Source organism: Aspergillus versicolor, assembly GCF_001890125.1.
Source record: "Aspergillus versicolor CBS 583.65 unplaced genomic scaffold ASPVEscaffold_12, whole genome shotgun sequence".
Taxonomy (NCBI): domain Eukaryota; kingdom Fungi; phylum Ascomycota; class Eurotiomycetes; order Eurotiales; family Aspergillaceae; genus Aspergillus; species Aspergillus versicolor.
The window spans coordinates 723,592-740,146 of NW_024467535.1; the positions used below are offsets into that span (position 1 = coordinate 723,592).

General features: G+C 51.9%; 9 protein-coding genes across 9 annotated transcripts; 5 read left to right on the plus strand and 4 right to left on the minus strand.

The window, feature by feature from the left end:
• Positions 1-56: 56 nt before the first annotated feature.
• On the plus strand, positions 57-3,151 carry ASPVEDRAFT_33414 (protein kinase family protein; the record flags this gene model as incomplete). The annotated part of the gene is made up of 5 exons (XM_040810729.1): positions 57-1,720; positions 1,776-2,061; positions 2,123-2,322; positions 2,384-2,642; positions 2,708-3,151. 5 exons carry the CDS (start codon positions 57-59, stop codon positions 3,149-3,151), a joined length of 2,853 nt encoding a protein of 950 aa, XP_040672940.1.
• ASPVEDRAFT_46540 (uncharacterized protein) lies at positions 3,145-3,772 on the minus strand. The gene is made up of 4 exons (XM_040813574.1): positions 3,480-3,772; positions 3,376-3,423; positions 3,300-3,310; positions 3,145-3,236 (listed from the first exon to the last, which is right to left on the minus strand). Exons 1-4 carry the CDS (start codon positions 3,576-3,578, stop codon positions 3,215-3,217), a joined length of 180 nt encoding a protein of 59 aa, XP_040672941.1. The 5' UTR covers positions 3,579-3,772; the 3' UTR covers positions 3,145-3,214.
• Positions 3,773-4,150: 378 nt separating this feature from the next.
• On the plus strand, positions 4,151-6,477 carry ASPVEDRAFT_88434 (uncharacterized protein; the record flags this gene model as incomplete). The annotated part of the gene is made up of 9 exons (XM_040818317.1): positions 4,151-4,222; positions 4,282-4,413; positions 4,510-4,748; positions 4,797-4,953; positions 5,009-5,099; positions 5,146-5,175; positions 5,224-5,284; positions 5,335-6,280; positions 6,340-6,477. 9 exons carry the CDS (start codon positions 4,151-4,153, stop codon positions 6,475-6,477), a joined length of 1,866 nt encoding a protein of 621 aa, XP_040672942.1.
• Positions 6,478-6,884: 407 nt separating this feature from the next.
• Positions 6,885-8,233, plus strand: ASPVEDRAFT_141616 (aromatic ring-hydroxylating oxygenase subunit alpha; the record flags this gene model as incomplete). The annotated part of the gene is made up of 2 exons (XM_040807766.1): positions 6,885-7,690; positions 7,807-8,233. The coding sequence occupies 2 exons, from the start codon at positions 6,885-6,887 to the stop codon at positions 8,231-8,233; spliced, it is 1,233 nt and encodes a 410-aa protein (XP_040672943.1).
• Positions 8,234-8,732: 499 nt separating this feature from the next.
• ASPVEDRAFT_141392 (uncharacterized protein) lies at positions 8,733-10,813 on the plus strand (the record flags this gene model as incomplete). Its single annotated transcript, XM_040807743.1, has 4 exons — positions 8,733-8,850; positions 8,908-9,124; positions 9,176-9,238; positions 9,289-10,813. 4 exons carry the CDS (start codon positions 8,733-8,735, stop codon positions 10,811-10,813), a joined length of 1,923 nt encoding a protein of 640 aa, XP_040672944.1.
• A 27-nt stretch (positions 10,814-10,840) lies between these two features.
• Positions 10,841-11,956, minus strand: ASPVEDRAFT_361399 (arginase family protein). Its single transcript, XM_040811142.1, has one exon. The coding sequence runs from the start codon at positions 11,765-11,767 to the stop codon at positions 10,868-10,870; it is 900 nt and encodes a 299-aa protein (XP_040672945.1). The 5' UTR covers positions 11,768-11,956; the 3' UTR covers positions 10,841-10,867.
• A 13-nt stretch (positions 11,957-11,969) lies between these two features.
• Positions 11,970-12,614, minus strand: ASPVEDRAFT_88438 (uncharacterized protein; the record flags this gene model as incomplete). Its single annotated transcript, XM_040818318.1, has 3 exons — positions 11,970-12,133; positions 12,196-12,279; positions 12,332-12,614. 3 exons carry the CDS (start codon positions 12,612-12,614, stop codon positions 11,970-11,972), a joined length of 531 nt encoding a protein of 176 aa, XP_040672946.1.
• A 588-nt stretch (positions 12,615-13,202) lies between these two features.
• ASPVEDRAFT_65660 (uncharacterized protein) lies at positions 13,203-14,256 on the minus strand (the record flags this gene model as incomplete). Its single annotated transcript, XM_040815830.1, has 3 exons — positions 13,203-13,501; positions 13,552-13,936; positions 13,993-14,256. The coding sequence occupies 3 exons, from the start codon at positions 14,254-14,256 to the stop codon at positions 13,203-13,205; spliced, it is 948 nt and encodes a 315-aa protein (XP_040672947.1).
• Positions 14,257-14,694: 438 nt separating this feature from the next.
• ASPVEDRAFT_46547 (uncharacterized protein) lies at positions 14,695-16,554 on the plus strand. The gene has a single exon (XM_040813577.1). It carries the CDS (start codon positions 14,755-14,757, stop codon positions 16,486-16,488), a length of 1,734 nt encoding a protein of 577 aa, XP_040672948.1. The 5' UTR covers positions 14,695-14,754; the 3' UTR covers positions 16,489-16,554.
• Position 16,555: the final 1 nt, after the last annotated feature.

The following is a 16,555-nucleotide window of genomic DNA, read 5'->3' on the forward strand; positions in this document are numbered from 1 at the left end:
ACAATCTCGATGGTTGTAATGCCACCCTCTGACATCCCTCTAACAGCGGTATCACGATGGAAACACGCTCGCACGATGAGCTCCACAATGAAATATACCAAGAGGTCTATGCACTCTTGGAAAGGAAGGACGAGGAGGCTCTACGGTTCGCGCCTGATGGGACGGCTGAGCGGGTACTGCACGCAGACAAACTCCGGCGCTTCTTCCGCAGTCTGCTCGACCCCGACCAGACGACCCTTGACCAGTTCAAAGCCACGGAAGATGAACTGATTACGATAGTCAAGGAAAAACGGCTTGAACCATTCCTTGCGGTACTGATCATCGCAGGATGCTCCATGACAACCGCGAGAACGGCCACCACCAAGCTCATTGTCAATACCCCACCAAGGAGTAGGCAGGGAGCTTTTATCGGGTCTCTACCTATCAGCCAGGAAGACCTCCGCCACATCTTCAATGGTAATCAGGTCGATACAGACAAATTCCTGGGAAAGCAGGCGTATTTCTGTGCCGTGGTAATCCAGAACACGCCGGAAACCAGAATCGAGGATACCAATTACCGACGACTCCCTTATCTGGAAGAGCAAAGCCTACGCCAGGGGTCCTTTGGACATGTATTCAGGGTGAAAATAGCAAAGGGCCACTTCCGCGACCGCGTTCGCAAGACCGTGAACCCAGAGCCCCTGGAAATAGCGCGCAAAGACTACGAGCCGAGCAGTGAGTTCGACCCTGCGGGAGAACGGGAAATAATGGAGCAAATATTTGCAAGTTCTGCTTCGAGCTGCCCGAACATTTTAAACAACTTGGGCAGTCTCGCGTTCGGGTCGACGTACAGTCTTTTCATGCCGCTCGCGATCTGCGATCTCCGTCAATACATGATGCAGCTTCATCAAGGACGCCTCAACAGCGCTGGGGAACGAATGGAGATCCTTCGCTGTGCCATCGGCCTTACCGGAGGTCTTCACTTCCTTCATCGCGAAATAAGAACTCCAGATATGGTGCATCTAGTCTGCTACCACATGGACCTGAAACCGAGCAACATTTTGATTTTTAGGGAAACCGGTAGAGATGGTGAAATACACAACATTTGGAAAATTAGTGATTTTGGCATGTCACGCATGAAGATCAAACGTTCCCAGGAAAGAATTGAAAAGGAGAAGGACGTCAATAGCTGGTTCATCCGGCGCGCGGCCCCAGAGGATCCATCGACGGCACCAACGAAAAATCGAAGAGCGGAAGGAACATACCTGCCTCCTGAATCAGCCTCCCCGGAACCCACAATGAAGACACATAGTGATGTGTGGTCTCTGGGATGTGTTTTGAGTGTAGTCTTCATGCATATAGAAGACGGAAGCGAGGGCGTGACAAACTACGCGGAACAACGGCTGAAACAGGATGACGCCGAGGGCTATGACAGATTCTTTGTTCCGACTCGTGGATTTAAAGCTGCAAAGGTGAACCCCGCGGTCAGGAAGACTCACGCGTATCTTGTTCAGAGAGCAGGCAGCAGGAGTCTCGAGGAAGGACACCTGGTGAAGGTTGCGCTGGAATTTCTCGAGAACCATGTTCTACAAATAGACCCGCGCAAGCGGCAGGATGCAAAGAAAGTCGAGTCCATGCTTGAGCGCACTTTCAAAGACTACATGAAACTGTCGACTGGTCCTAGTGTGGCGAAAGCACCCCCAAAGCCGCGACGTGAACGCATCCGACATGTCATGACAAGGTATGAAACTAAACTACGATAATACGGCACGACTGCTAATTACTGGCTGGAATAGTATCAACACAAAGCACAGCGAGAATGTGCATGGTACAGCGGAGACATGGTGTTTGTCTGAAGTTGAAGCGTTCAAGGGCTGTCAAATATCCCCTGACTGCTCATTTGTCGTCTACTGGACAGACCGAAAGATATTACTTTACTCGAAGCGTTCCCTCCACTCTCCCAACGCGCATGAAATAACCTCTACCTCTCAGTATACAATAGACCAAGAAGCTTTCTTTTGGAATACCACCCGCTTGACCGACAAGTACCTGGTTGCATCTACAACAAGCGCCACCTTTCAGGTGAGAAATCCTTCTATGTTCATCCGTACAATGGGGTTGCTGACGGTAATGGCAATTAAAGTGTTATATTTTTGACCTCAGAGACGGTGGCCTCAATAGACTCCGCATAGTCGATTTGCCACAGCCTTCTATCACGAAACTAGCCATTTCACCGAAAAGCAATTCACTGGCATGCGTTGTGAGATCCAGCGAGGACGATCGTAAATCCGGATCTTTACTGATTTTCCGACTTTCTGAGTTCTTTGGAAGGGTATCAAGGCTGTATGTCCTCGGTTCCCAGTCTATCGATATCGACGGGCCTATTGCTGACATTTTCTTGCAGTGCTAGACGCGCCGTCGGAGAAGTGGCCCACCAGAGTGCCGTTCCTGATGAACTGCCCGACATTTATGAAGATACATGGTGGAAGTGCCCGCTGGAATGGCCAGCCCGCAATATAGCGCGAATGCTGTTTAGTACCGAAAAAGACGTATACTTTGTCGTGCGACCTGAGCTTACCGTCCGAAACAGCGGGAAAAGGGTTTACCTTGTGCACGTAAATATATCCAACAAGGACCTTCATTTCCTGCCGATAGAACCGTTGGTAAGTTTGTATTTCCTCTCCGCACGGTCTTTTCGTCCAAGCTAAGATGGACTGACAGAAAACAGGGACATGACAGCAGCACCACTGCCCGTCTATTTACAACTTTCTCTCCATTCATTGGAGAATCTGCTATGTGCGCCGTCGTGACGAGAGAAAAACAGTTACATATACTCAATCTAATGGCCGATGATTCGGCAACTCCTATTCGAAAGGATATCAAGAACTATCGAATCGTGAAGTTACTGAAAGGATCCGAAAACAGCAGATTATACGCGGTCGCCAGACAATCAGCCAACTACAAAATGATGTTGATGGAGATGACAGTACCACGATCGAACGAAGACCAAATCAAGACCAGGGAGCTGGCACACCTGCCGGATCTATCGGGCGACGACCAGTTCATTGCAAGGCTGCTCAACGAGACAAACGGTAAGAGTGTTTTGATTGCATCGGTGGTCGGGAGCGGCCAGCGCGCGATCCATAGAGTCGGGTTTGAGAGTCATCAGTAGCGACGTAATGCCATCATTCAGTATATCCCAGTCGGGCCTGTCTCTCGACATTTCGCTCGCAAATCAGTCGTAGTCTTGCACAGTACTATTCATCATCAGCACAGTTAGAAGGGCGCCACCGATCAGGGCTTGATGGGGCAGGGCGCACTCGAGCTGCTCCTAACGAATAAACGAATCCTTCGTCAGACGCTTGTCTTTTCCTCTTTCGCTGCTGGGCAACTTACCTCCGTCACTAATTTTGGAACCGTGAATACCCACTCGTCTTCGATCATCTGGTTAACGAGCATTCTATTAGTCCAATGCTGCGAAGGAGGTCCATCAACTATACCCGAATATGAAAGTTGCTGACTTCTGGGAAAAGGGTTTCCAAAAGCTGCTGGAGACGCCATCGCTTAATGTAACGAGAACTGACGTTTTGGTCTATCATGGTCCCTTTGACAGTGAGCTCAGTTAATGATTGACACGAGATCGGTTGTTCTGGGGCTGAGCTGTGGCGACTGAATGATGCGAGACATCGGTTACCCTGGCCAAGCCTGTTGTATGAGTGGAAGGTTGAAGGCCAGTTCGGCCAAAGAGCCTCCTCCAGGCGATCGTGTGCTGCCCACCTGCCACGTCAGCGAAGGTGGCCACCAAGGGGAGAAAAAGAAAAGAGAGTCAGAGGTCAGATGTCACACTTCGTCTTGATCTACAGTGTTTTATTGGATGGCCAAGGGTTGCCGCCTCTTCGCTGCGCCAATCTCTTTCATGCCAGGGTCAGACCCCTGCCAGTTTGGGCGGCTGGAGGATGCGGTCACTTTGCACGAGATGGCGCTTTCCCGTGAAAGTCATTTCCTCCGCGTTCGGTGATGATGCTTGCAGCAACTAGCATCTGTGGCGGTGGGCTCGCGAGGCTGTCAGTCATATGTCGGCGTGCTTTATTGCCTGTCAGCCCCCTGATACAGTATCATATGCTTTGCTACAAGGTCGGATACGTCGACCACGTCTTCGCGAAACCACCAAATGTCGGAGTTCAATGAGCTACCGAACTGGGCCCCAGACTGGCTCCCAGCTCGAACACCCATTGCTGAAAGTGTACGCATCACAAATCGCGCCGCGTGGAAATCGCGGCTCAACTAACTATTTCCCGACAGACGCCCTCGAGCCAACCATCTCGAAACCATGACAATATTGACCGGTTCAATGTCAAGGCGGCAAAGACGTTGTATGTGACACCGAATGCCAGCCGAACGGTCAACAGGAAACTCAGAGGAATTCATATTTTTGTATGCTGTCATCCTCCGGAATAGTTGTCGGTCTCAGGCCATTTAAGTGGTCATAGGCCGCGACCAACTGAACTTTTAATATCTAACGATCAGTAGATGATTACAGTGAACGGGACCCTCGGAACAGGTCTTTATTGGCGTGGTGGGCAGATACTGGAACTTGCAGGCCCTCTCGCCGCGCTACTGTCCTTCTTACTTGTCGGGCTTTTGTCCTGGGCTGTTATGCAATGCATCACCGAACTGCTGTGCATATGGCCAATTCCCGGTGCGCTCTCGGTTTATGTTACCGAGTTTGTGGATGCTGAACTTGGAATTGCTGTTGGCATTGCCTATTGGTATTCTTACTCCCTGGATCGGTGTTCGAATTCTGACGCGCACTGCAGGTTTACCTATTCAGTGAGCTTCGGGGCTCTGATAGCCACTCTCGCCGCGGAGCTTGACTTTTGGACTGGGGCCGATGGTGGCGATGTCCTTGATGGGATAGTTACCTATACCATAGTTCCAGCTATCTTGGTGTTGATCAACTCGGCGGGGATTGAGGTACATAACCCGCCGTCGCTATTCGCATGGTCGAGCAAACTAACGGGTAGTTAAGATTTACGGGCCTCTTGAAGTGGTCTTTGGCACTCTCAAAATAACATGCCTTGCGGTTATTGTTGTTGCTCTAATCGCAGTCAATGTTGGAGGTTAGTAACTGCTACTTATGTCAATGGACCGAACTAACATCGACAGCTGGCAGTAAAGGATATCTGGGGGTGCATAGTATTTTTATTCTCTTCGCAACGCTCGTATACATGCTAAGCTTGATAGAGTGGTCGGCACCGAAGACATTCGACGAGAAAGCCGCCGGTAACTGGGGAATTGCATTTCTGTAAGTGGGAACCTATCGTTGCCGCCCGGCTCTCGTACTCACACCTGCAGTATGTGTCTATCAATTGCTACATTCGCATATGTCGGTGTTGAGATCGTAGCGGCCTCAGCCCTCGAATCTGCTCCTTATTCGTATCGTCGCCGAAGGAGAAGCAGCGTCAGAGCGGAATCCGATCTTTCACACCGTTCGACAGACACACTCATTGGAAACACTGTGAAGTTTTCCTCAATGTACATCGCCCTTCTAGCTACCATCGCCTATTCACTCTGCGGTCTACTGATATCCTTCGACATCGACTGGCAGGATTGTGGGCTCCCGCGGCTGAGTTGGACAGCGAACCCCAGCGACGCACAGCCGTGCTTCGCGTTGACTACCTCTGCATTCGTAGCGATCGCAGGTAAATCCGGGATCCAGCACCTAGACCACGTATTCAACGCATTTTTGGTTTTCACCTGCGTGACCTGCGCCGGGACCAACCTGTACGTGGCATCAAGGACGCTGTTTGGCCTGACTAGTCGGTTGGATGGAGGGAAGGGGCAAGCCTGGCATCTCCGGATTCTCGCCTACTTTGGCCGCACCAACTCTCAGAAGGTTCCTTTCCGAGCCATGGTCTTTAGTGCTGCTGCCTTCTTCTGGGTTCCGTACCTCCAACTGCGGGGCGGGACTAGCACAGAGAGTCCGATAGGGATGTTTGTCGAGATTCTCGCGCAGATGGGCAGTGTGCCTGTTGTCATAGTGTGGGCGTGCGAGGTCCTTGCTTTCATTCGATATTACCATTGCATCAGACAGCACCAAACCGCCCTCGAGGCGCTGGGAGTGCCCCTTGTCCGTCGCTTTTCCGAAGCGGACTATAACGATTACATCTACTGCAGTCCCCTGCAGCCAGTACTCGCATATATTGCTTTGGCCGGATGCTTGTTTATTCTAATAGTCGCCAACGGAGCTTCTCTTTGGGGAAAATTCTACACGTTTCCGTTTCTCTCTTCATACCTTGTCGTAAGTACCCCATGAACACCAGCGGTTGGCAAGTCTTAATTAACAATCCATGTTCGCAGGTTTTGGTCTTCATCGGGGTCTGGATACTCTTGAAGGTTATCAGAGGTGGGAGGTGGGCGTTTGTTGACCTTTCGAATCCAGACAAGGTGGCCCGGAAGATTCGCAACTTGCACGATATCCGGTTGGCGGCGACTTAGCCAGCTCTATTATTCTACTAAGCAAGTACCGAGACAGAAACTATGATGCACCCCGCATTATCACGAATTGGAGTAGGCAACCACTATATAATGATACACGAGGGGGGGTATAGATATGAGTTGCGTATTATAGCGACATAGCTATACTTTATACAATATCGAGACACTTCATTGACACCACCAGGCAAGTAGGATACGTGCCCCAATTACAAGAAGTGATCTAGACTTTGGTGAATCTAGCGTGTTGGAGTAGGTTGCTTATCTCTTGATAGACGCAACCCCCATTCTTGACTCTTGACCCCAACACCCCCCACTTGGGAGCACCGTGCATTATTTGAACATCATGGCGACTCCGCACTCTACCTGCATCGTCAAGCATTAGACTTCTGCACAGTATACGATTCATCATGTGGCGACTTCTCGGCTGGTCCTCCAAGACGGACACAGAACCCCCTCGCAGCCTGCCAGCATCATGGTACCGCTCCGAAGCCTTGTACCAGCTAGAGCGGCGTGCCATCTTCTCCAAGCGCTGGATACTGCTTACCCATTCCACCCGCTTCTCCAAAGCAGGCGACTACCTCTCCTTCACCATCGCCGACTTCTCCTTCTTCCTCGTCCGTGACCGCGACGGCGCCATCAACGGCTTCCACAACATCTGCCGCCACCGCGCATACCCCGTCGTGCCGAACCGCGAGGGAACAGCCTCAATCCTCTCCTGCAAATACCACGGCTGGTCCTACGGCCTCAAGGGGAATCTCTCCAAAGCACCCCGCTTCGAAACAGTCCCCGACTTCGATAAATCCCAACACTCCCTCCTCCCAGTCCACGTCCACATCGACCACGTCGGCTTCGTCTGGGTAAACCTCCAAGCCGGGGAACCAGACGTGAAATGGAAAGACGAGTTCCAAAGCGTCGACACCGAGCCGCGCATGCAGGGGTTCGACTTCTCATCCGGCGGGTACAAGTTCGACCACACCTGGGAAATGGATGTTGATTCGAACTGGAAGCTCCAGATTGAGAATTACAACGAGTGTTACCACTGCGCCACCACTCATCCGCTTATCAATGGCGTTACGGATATCCCGCGGTACCGGGTTGAGCCGAGCTCTAATGCGAGATATATGGAGCATCATATTGTCAATAAAGGGGCGACGGATCAGCAGTTCCAGCGCGCAATCACGTATTTCTTTCCGACGACGTCTGTGACTGTTACGTATGTGCCTTGATCTTGATCTTTGGTTTTGGTTTTGGTTTGGAAGGAGACAGGATGCAAGTATTCCTGCCTTGTATTATGAGTGGTCGAGCTAACACGAGTATATATCTCTATAGGAACAAATTCTTTTACATCCAGCGTATGCTCCCGGTCACAGCTACAACAAGTAAGATCGAGAATGAAGTGTACAGACACAGCTCTGCGACAGACGAGGAGTTCAGCGGGATCCTTGCGTTCTACCGGCAGGTCCTGACTGAGGATCGGGAGCTCTGTGAGGGTGTTCAGCGCAGTCTTCGGACGGGTATCTTCATGAATGGAGAGCTGCATCCTGATAAGGAGAAGGGCCCGATTCGGTTCCAGAATGCTTTGAGGAAGATGGTTATGGAGCATCAGCAGAAGGAGGCGAGTGCCGGGGCGGAAATTTGGCCGGCTGTACCGAAGGTGGTTGGCGGTGCGATGACGGGCAAGTTGAGTGAGGAGGTGAGGTTTTGCTCGCAGTTGGACAGAGAGAGTTGTGGAAGGAGGGAGGAGCTGAGTTGGTGATTATATCTTATCCAGAGGCTTGTTTTGAGAGGGCTTGATGAGGTAGCTGAGATGATGTGTTTATGACAGCTCAGGACACAATATGTACGAATCATGTCTATTCAGAGCGAGCAATATCTGAATTCTTCAGTGCAAGATGCCATATCTGTGGGGGATAAACCTGGGGTATTTATTATATATCTGCACGCCAGTGGCGGATCATTTTTAGTGCTGACGCTGAGAACATATCGCGATGAGTTATGATTATCGATATAGATCGAATCTGACCCAATAATGAACCACATAAACAGCACTCTATGTATAAATAAATCAGTGTACTTGATATACTTGATTACAATAGCAGTGACACAAACCCGTTTCGCCACCAGCCAGCTGTTAACCTCGGTCCCTCGGTTCCCCAGATCGTCAGTCGCATGACAGACAACACTTCCCAACTTCAACACACTTCCACTTCATTCATCCTGCACTATTCGATGTCGTGATAACTATTGCCTTCAATATGTCTCCAAATACACCAACGCCGACGCCCGCCACTGCAAACTCCGGGCATATCACTAGGCCCGCCCCGCTGGAGAACAGCTATACCTCCGACCCCAGTCTCAGGAGGATTCTGGAGTGTACGCCTCTCTATCTCTCCATGTTGAGGCAGTGCTAATTATGCATTTGGTCTATAGGGTACCTCCCATCCAAGCACTTAACAACCCTCGAACCCCAGCTCGTCCGGCTCGGTGGCGAGGCCGTGTCCGACCAGATCCGCGAATGGAGCGCCGACGCGGAAAAGAACCAGCCGTACGTCAAGGGCCATAATGTATGGGGAGAGCGATATGATGTCGATAAACTGGTTACGACCGAGGGGTGGAAGAGATTAGGCAAATGGGGCGGTGGACATGGGTTTGTTCTATCCTGTTAAGGATGTGGGACGTGGCTAATTGATGATGATAGTGTTGTCGCGCTGGGATATGAACCTACGTATGGTCGCGAGAGAAGGCTTGCGCAGTATGCAGTGTATGTCCTGCCTTACTCTGATACCTTACTCTAAGATACTAACTGTATAGGAATTATCTATATTCGCCCTCCTCTGGCCTCGCCTCATGCCCGATCAGTATGACAGACGGCGCCGCCCTGATCCTCACGCAAGAGATAGCAAGGAAGAAACTCCCTCCGTCGCACCCGTTCCAGAAGACCCTCGCCCACCTTCTCTCCCGCGGCGACGACCTCTGGACATCCGGCCAGTGGATGACAGAACGCGCAGGTGGAAGCGACGTCCAGAACACAGAGACCTGGGCATCCCATTCCCCTCTTACATCTAATTCCGCAACAGCAGCAACACCAAACGACATCGACGGCGGCGAATATCTCATCCGCGGATTCAAATTCTTCTCCTCAGCAACAGACGCAAATGTCTCCCTCATGCTCGCAAAGACCGCCCCGTCAGGCAAACTAAGCACATTCCTCGCGCCACTGCGAACAACACATAAAGACACCGATGGAAGTGGGAAAACGCGAGAAGTCACAAACGGCGTCCGCATCCACAGACTCAAAAACAAACTCGGTACGAAGGAACTTCCCACCGCGGAACTCGAACTGCACGACATGCGCGCCCATCTTGTTGGTGATCTTGATAAGGGCGTGCAGACTATTGCGCCGTTGCTGAATATCACGCGCGCGCATACGTTCATCGGCTCGCTCGGTGGGTGGAGAAGGGCGATTAGCATTGCAAAGGGCTTTGCGCGGACACGTACGACCGTTGGAGAACCGCTGTGGCTTATCCCGATGCATTTGAGGCTCACGGCGGATATGGAGGGGCGGCATCGGGCAGCGATGGAGGTGGGATTTTTCACCGTCGCTGTGATGAATGTTGTTGAGAATGGCGGCGTTACGAAGGACGCGGGCTTGAAGCTGGAGCATCTCCCCAAGCCTGGGAATGAAGCGACTGTCGTATTTCGGTGCTTGACGGCGCTGGCGAAGGCTGTTGTGAGTAAGATGGCGATTATTGGGATCCAGGAGTGTCAGGAGGCGATGGGGGGTGTGGGATATATGGATGAGGCGGATGAGCCGGAGTTTAATATCTCGCGGATTCTGAGGAACACGCTGGTGAACTCGATCTGGGAGGGGACAACGAATGTGCTTGCGAGTGAGTTTGTCAGAGTCCTCGTCAGAGGGGATAATTTCTCTGTCTTTGCTGGGTGGGTTGAGCGTGTGCTGGGGCTGCTGGGGGCTGGTGAACTGAGGGATGCCCTGACCGAAGCCTGGGGTGGGTTCAAGGGGAAGGTTCAGTCGATGGAGACGTCGATGGTTCTGGCTGATGGACGACGAGCGATGTTCAGCTTTGCTTGGATCTTGCATGGGCTGTTGTTGGTGTTGGATGCGCAGAGGGATGGCGATGCTGCCACCAAGGAGATTGCGCGGCGGTGGGTGCTACAGGGAGAGATTGGGGTTGGGGATACAGTCTGGAGAGATGTTGTTTACCCCCGTAAGACCGAGAACGTGTCTGAAGAGACAGTCCGGTGGGATTGTCGCATTGCCTGGGGAGAGGAGCTCCCTGCGGTGGCATCTGGGCACCGCTCGATGAAGTTATGATCCAAGATCCATTCTGATTCATGATAGTAAATAGCTAGCTTCATATATCATGGCTTATATATGCAATGCCCCGGTATCCAGAAGACCCTTGACAAAGGCCGTAATAGCACGAACTGCAATACCAGCAATCCTATCTCCATCGCCGGCATCAGGGTCAAACGAACACACCGTCAAGGACTTTGGGCCCGCCATCTTCGGAACAAGTTCCATGCACTCCACCAGCTCGTCCTCGAACAAGCCCCCAGGGGACGGATAGCTATTAACCTTCCCGTACGAGTCATCCAGGACGTCAAGGTCCAAATGAACCAGAGCCGGGCTGTAAGACTGCTGTGCTAGTCTTGTCTTCAGCTCACGCACAAAGTCCACCTTCTCCTCCTCGGTGCTCCCCCAGATAACTTGCATTCCCGCATCAATAATCCTCTGCCTCTGTACACTCGACTGGTCGCGCAATCCACAGTACAGGAACCGGCGGTTGAAGTCAAAACCCCCGTCAAAGCCCGGCACAGTCTGCATAAGCGTCTTCCAGCTTTCCCCACGCAGCATCGACAACCCCATGGCATCGAAGTACCCGTTCTCGTTCACATCTGGCGAGTCCAAGTCATCATGGGCATCGAAATATACAAACGACAAGTCCTTTTTGTCTTGATCCGCTAGCCCACACGCCACCGCCGCACTGGACATGCAGTTCCCAGAGAGGATGAGCGGGAAGCGGTTTGCGGCGACGGATTCTTGTACGGCCATCGAGATGCGCCGCATGATCTCGAAGCTGCGCCCGATCTCGCCCTCGTGGTCGTCTACGGGCGCGATGGTGACGATGTCTGTTGGGATTTTGAGGTTGTGGAGTTGTTGCTCGAGGCCGCATGTCCGGATGCGGTGCGGTCCGTTGCCGACGCGGTGGTCGCGCAGGCCGACGTGGTAGGGCGAGAAGATGATGCGGATGGCTTGGAATGGCATTTTCTTGTAGAATATTTTCAAGGTTGAAAGTGAACTGACGAAGTGAAGGTTGGAATTGAGAGTGTTCAGCTGTGACTAAGCTTGTATCCACCATTTCAAAAGCCGAACGGGCTTTGACCAGGACGACTGCGCTGGATCCTCTATACTAAGATGCCTATGGAATATACCTGGTATCGCCACTGATCAAGCCATGGATTTTACGTCATACTTTAGAAAAGAAAACGCCAACAATTAGCGCGACATAGATAAGAATGACGCGGAATACGACACCGGAGGAGTCCTTGAAGCTGTGCTTGTAGACATAATAGACCATGGCACCACTAAAGAAGAACCAAGGCAATGGCGACTTTGCCCACAGAGCCACATCTAAAGCATACATCATATAATCAGTACCCATTGCATCAGATCGAGGTGAGGATTGTACTTACCCTTCGGAATTGGGAATCCCAGTGACCAAGAAAGCGCGAGCAGCAGGACGGATACCAGAATCACAACAGAGATCCGGGCAACATCTACATAGCATTAGCACTGTCAATCTATAAACACAAATGCAAATGAACATACACTTGGCAAAAATCACCGATGGCTGCTTCTCGAGATGGTCGCACATGTCTTCCCGGACTCCGTTGTACAAACATAGACCGACATTGCTGTTGAATATATCAGAGAGGCTTTGCAGAGACGCCTTGGACAGTTGCGAGAATGTGCCAATCTCCCATTTCGCGGCGTGGCTTGCGGCGATTTCGACTGGGGTGCTGTACTTCGTGACCAGGAGCTGGGTTATATAGGCGCGCACTTCTTCGGCGGATGCAGAGGGCGACGGCAGTTTGTTGGATTTCTCCGCCATTGTGAGTTTGAAAACAGTGGGATTCTTGTTCTGCCCTTGGAGCAGTTTATATCTCTCCAGTGAGGCAGTACAGGCGACGGGCGACAGGAAGGGCATAAGCAGAGGGTCTTGCGTCATGTATTTAGAAGTTGGCTTGGCCTACAGTATATCCTAAAACGGTGTTAGTTAGATCCAAGATCTGCGCGGGCAAGGAACACTAGACCGCAGCCCACAGTTCCCAACATGTACGTACGTATTTGCCTGTCGCTCAGCCTTGCATGTTTAACCACGTCTCATGCGGCTGAACCACAGGGCGCTAAGCGAGACACGTATGTTTGCGCGAGGCGGAATCAGCCTATTAGCTGCCTAATGATCATAATACTTAGGCGAATATGCGGACACTTTTTACCTGATGGAAAATCGCCCTTTTAACTAGTCTTAACATGACGTCCTTATTCTGTTCAGACTATCCAATGGATGGTTATTGGACGCTTTGGAATTTCGAGATAGATGTAGAGATGGAGTGAATATCCATTGCTATGCAATTAGTCAAACTGATATACCGTATACAAATGCTAACACCAAATGCAATTTTCACCACAAAAACTGTCAGTTCTTCTTGTCCAGCTTCTTCCTAACCAAACCACCCAGGAACTCATCGCGGTCCTTCTCGGCCTTTTCCAAATCAACATGCGACACCCACTCGTTGACATTCTCCTTCAGCGCATCCGTCTTCTCCTTCGAGTCAAACTCAAATTTATGCTTCTCCATATCATCCAGCCACGTCTTCAATGCCGGGCCGAGGTGGTCCACGAAATGCGAGAAGCTGCCTCCTCCACCGAGCGTATTCGTAATGATCGGTCCAGACAACGCCCAGCGGAGACCGAGGCCAGACGTCATGGTTTTATCTAGACCAATTAGCAAAAGAAAAAAGACAAATGCGGTGAATTAGACTAACCAAGATCCTCAGCCGAGACAACACCGCGGGAGATAAGACTATATGCCTCCGCGCAAACCGCCGCCTGCAGCCGGTTGGCAATAAACCCAGGTGTCTCCTGCTTGACAACAACAGGGTCCTTGTCGAGGCTGGAGTAGAACTCACGCGCCTTGTTAACGTATTCCTCGCTTGTCCCGGAATGGGGCACAATCTCAACTAGCGGGACTAGATGCGGGGGGTTGAATGGGTGTCCGATCAGAATGCGAGCTGGGTTGTTCTTGCATTCTGTGATGAATTGAGAGGAGGGTAGGCCTGATGATGAAGAGGCGATGAGGACGTGTGAGGGAGTGTCGGCGTCGAGCTGGGCGAAGAGTCTGCGTTTGAAGTCGAGTCGCTCAGGACCGTTCTAGAATGGAGTTAGGGTTAATAACAGATAATCAGCCTTTGGGGTTGTTGGCGTACTTCTTGGATCATGTCAACATCGCTGAGATGTGGGCCAATGTCTTTGACGAACTTGTAGTTCTTGAGACAGGCCTCGACTGGTGATCGGGCGGCTGGAACTGAAGAGCAGTTCTTGTGTAGATAGTCGCGGAGCTTTGTTTCTGCGCCTGGCGCTGGGTCTGATACGATCACTCGGAGGCCCTTGGATAGGAAGAGGGCTGTCCAGCTGGACCCGATGACACCAGTGCCGATCACGCCGATAGTTCTGATGGGTAAGGAAGTCATGATATGATAAGTATGAGTTGTATCTCAGATCTGATCTCAAGCTAAAGACCGCCTTATATATAACTATCAAATACTGGCGGCATTTCGGAACGGGCAGACGTATACTGAATCAGGAACTATTTCTATCGGAAGCGCTGTCATGACGCCTGCACCCTCGCTCATACCACGTTTCAGGTCCACCATCCACCTATCGGCCCGACAGTTTACAGTGGCACGCATCACTGTTCCTCTGGTCGCTCCTCGGGATGGGCTGGATTTGATGCAGAGTGGACACGCGGGAGAGCGAGTTGCCCGTTTTGGCACCCCTGATGCATTCCGATAGTCGGCTTGCCGATTTCCCGGCTTCCGTTTCCCGTATCGGGAAACTCGGAAGGGGGCCGTTGAAACTGATCTGACCGTTGAATGATATAAAGCTGATCTGCCAAACTTTATATCACACGTCCATCTTATATCAACCTATACCACTCTCTACCTAGCATCGACAATTGAATAAATACAATGCCACACGAAACAGTCCCAAGCACAGACATATACGGCCCCGGCACATACACAGACAAGACCTTCCTGCCCGCCCCGCAAGATGCCACCCGCATCTTCGAGTACATCGCCAAGGGCACCCCCGGCTTCACACAAGACAAGAAGCTCTGGGAGACAGTAAAGTTCAGCGGCACCGACATCCCCGTCATCCCAGGCCCAACAAAAGCGCCCCTCGTTGCCGCAGCCCTACACGCCATGTGCGGTGTCGTCGCCCATGAAATCGTACAAGACCGCGACGGCACGCCCGCTGAAACCCAGCAGGTCAGAGTCAATACCGACCACGCGGCTATCTGGCTGGGCACGATCTTCGCCGCTGCTATCGAGGGGAAGGATATGTCTGAGATTACGCGCTCGGGGGAGCTGAAGGGACTCTTCGAACGTGATTTCGAGGGGGATTTTATGTCCTCGCCGATGCGTCAGCGTACTACGGCGCTCTATAAGACTAAGACACCTGGTGTGTGGTACCAGCTCCATGGATCGTTGGATGCGCCACCTGTTCTGAAGGCTATGGGTATGGATTCTGAATACCCGGCGAAGACTCCTGAGGAGGCGTACGAGTACATCGCGAAGCATGTAGAGCAGTGGACGGCCGATGAGATCGAGATGCTGAACGTCAAGAATGGGTTCTGTGGGAGTATTTGCTTCACGCCCCAGGGGTGGCTGGATACCTTGATGGGTAAGAGACTCGACGAGAAGCCGCTTGTGGGCTACTCGAAGCAGACTCATGCCATCCCTACGCCGCCAACTCCCATCCCCAAGGTTGAAGGCGATAAGCGTCCGCTTGCAGGTATCAAGGTCGTCGAGTTAGTCCGCATCATCGCCGGTCCTGTCATCGGCTCTACACTCGCGGCTTATGGCGCCGATGTTATACGTGTGAACTGCAGCCGGCTAACGGACCTGAATGTCCTGCAACTCACCCTTAATGCCGGGAAACGGACTATCGATATCGACCTCACCAAGGAAGAAGACAAGGCTCGGCTGCGGGAACTCCTCGCTGACGCGGATGTTTTCGTCCAGGGGTTCCGACCTAACGCTATCGCGCGCAAGGGGTTCGGCGTCAACGATCTCCTCGAAATGGCCGGAAACAGAGGTAAGGGTATTGTCTACGTTGGGGAGAACTGCTACGGTCCTGACGGGCCTTACCATGAGCGCCCTGGGTGGCAGCAGATCGGTGACGCGGCGTCTGGGTCTTCGTATGTCATGGGTCGGTCTCTCGGATTTAACGATGGAACGAGCATCCTCCCCCCTCTTCCGATCTCGGATATGAGTACTGGTCTGGTGGGTGCGCTTGGTGCGCTGATGGCGCTGCGGGACCGGGCGCGTACTGGAGGGTCGTACCGTGTCACTAGCTCGCTGGTCAAGGCTGATGCGATTTCGCTGGAGCCGGAGATTGGGCTTTACTCGCCGGAGGTGGTGCAGAAGAGTAATGAGCTGTTCCAGTGGGGGCACATCGGGCCGGAGCAGTTTGTTATTGAGATTCTGTTGGTTGTGATGGATGGTTGGAAGAGGGTGTTTCCGCAGTACTTCCAGGCTGGTGGGGATAGGTCGCTGCTGGCTAGTTATAAGGAGGGTGCTTGGGGTGCCATGGACCTGCTTAAGCCTGTGACGAGACTGAGTGATGAGAGTGCTACGCCTCGGTGGTTGACTGCGCCTGTTCCAAACTGTTATCATGACCAGGGGATTCAGTGGTTCTAATAACCTTATTCCGGATTATAGATTGTATAATAAATTTTTGCATAGCCAGCCAATTCATAACGTCATT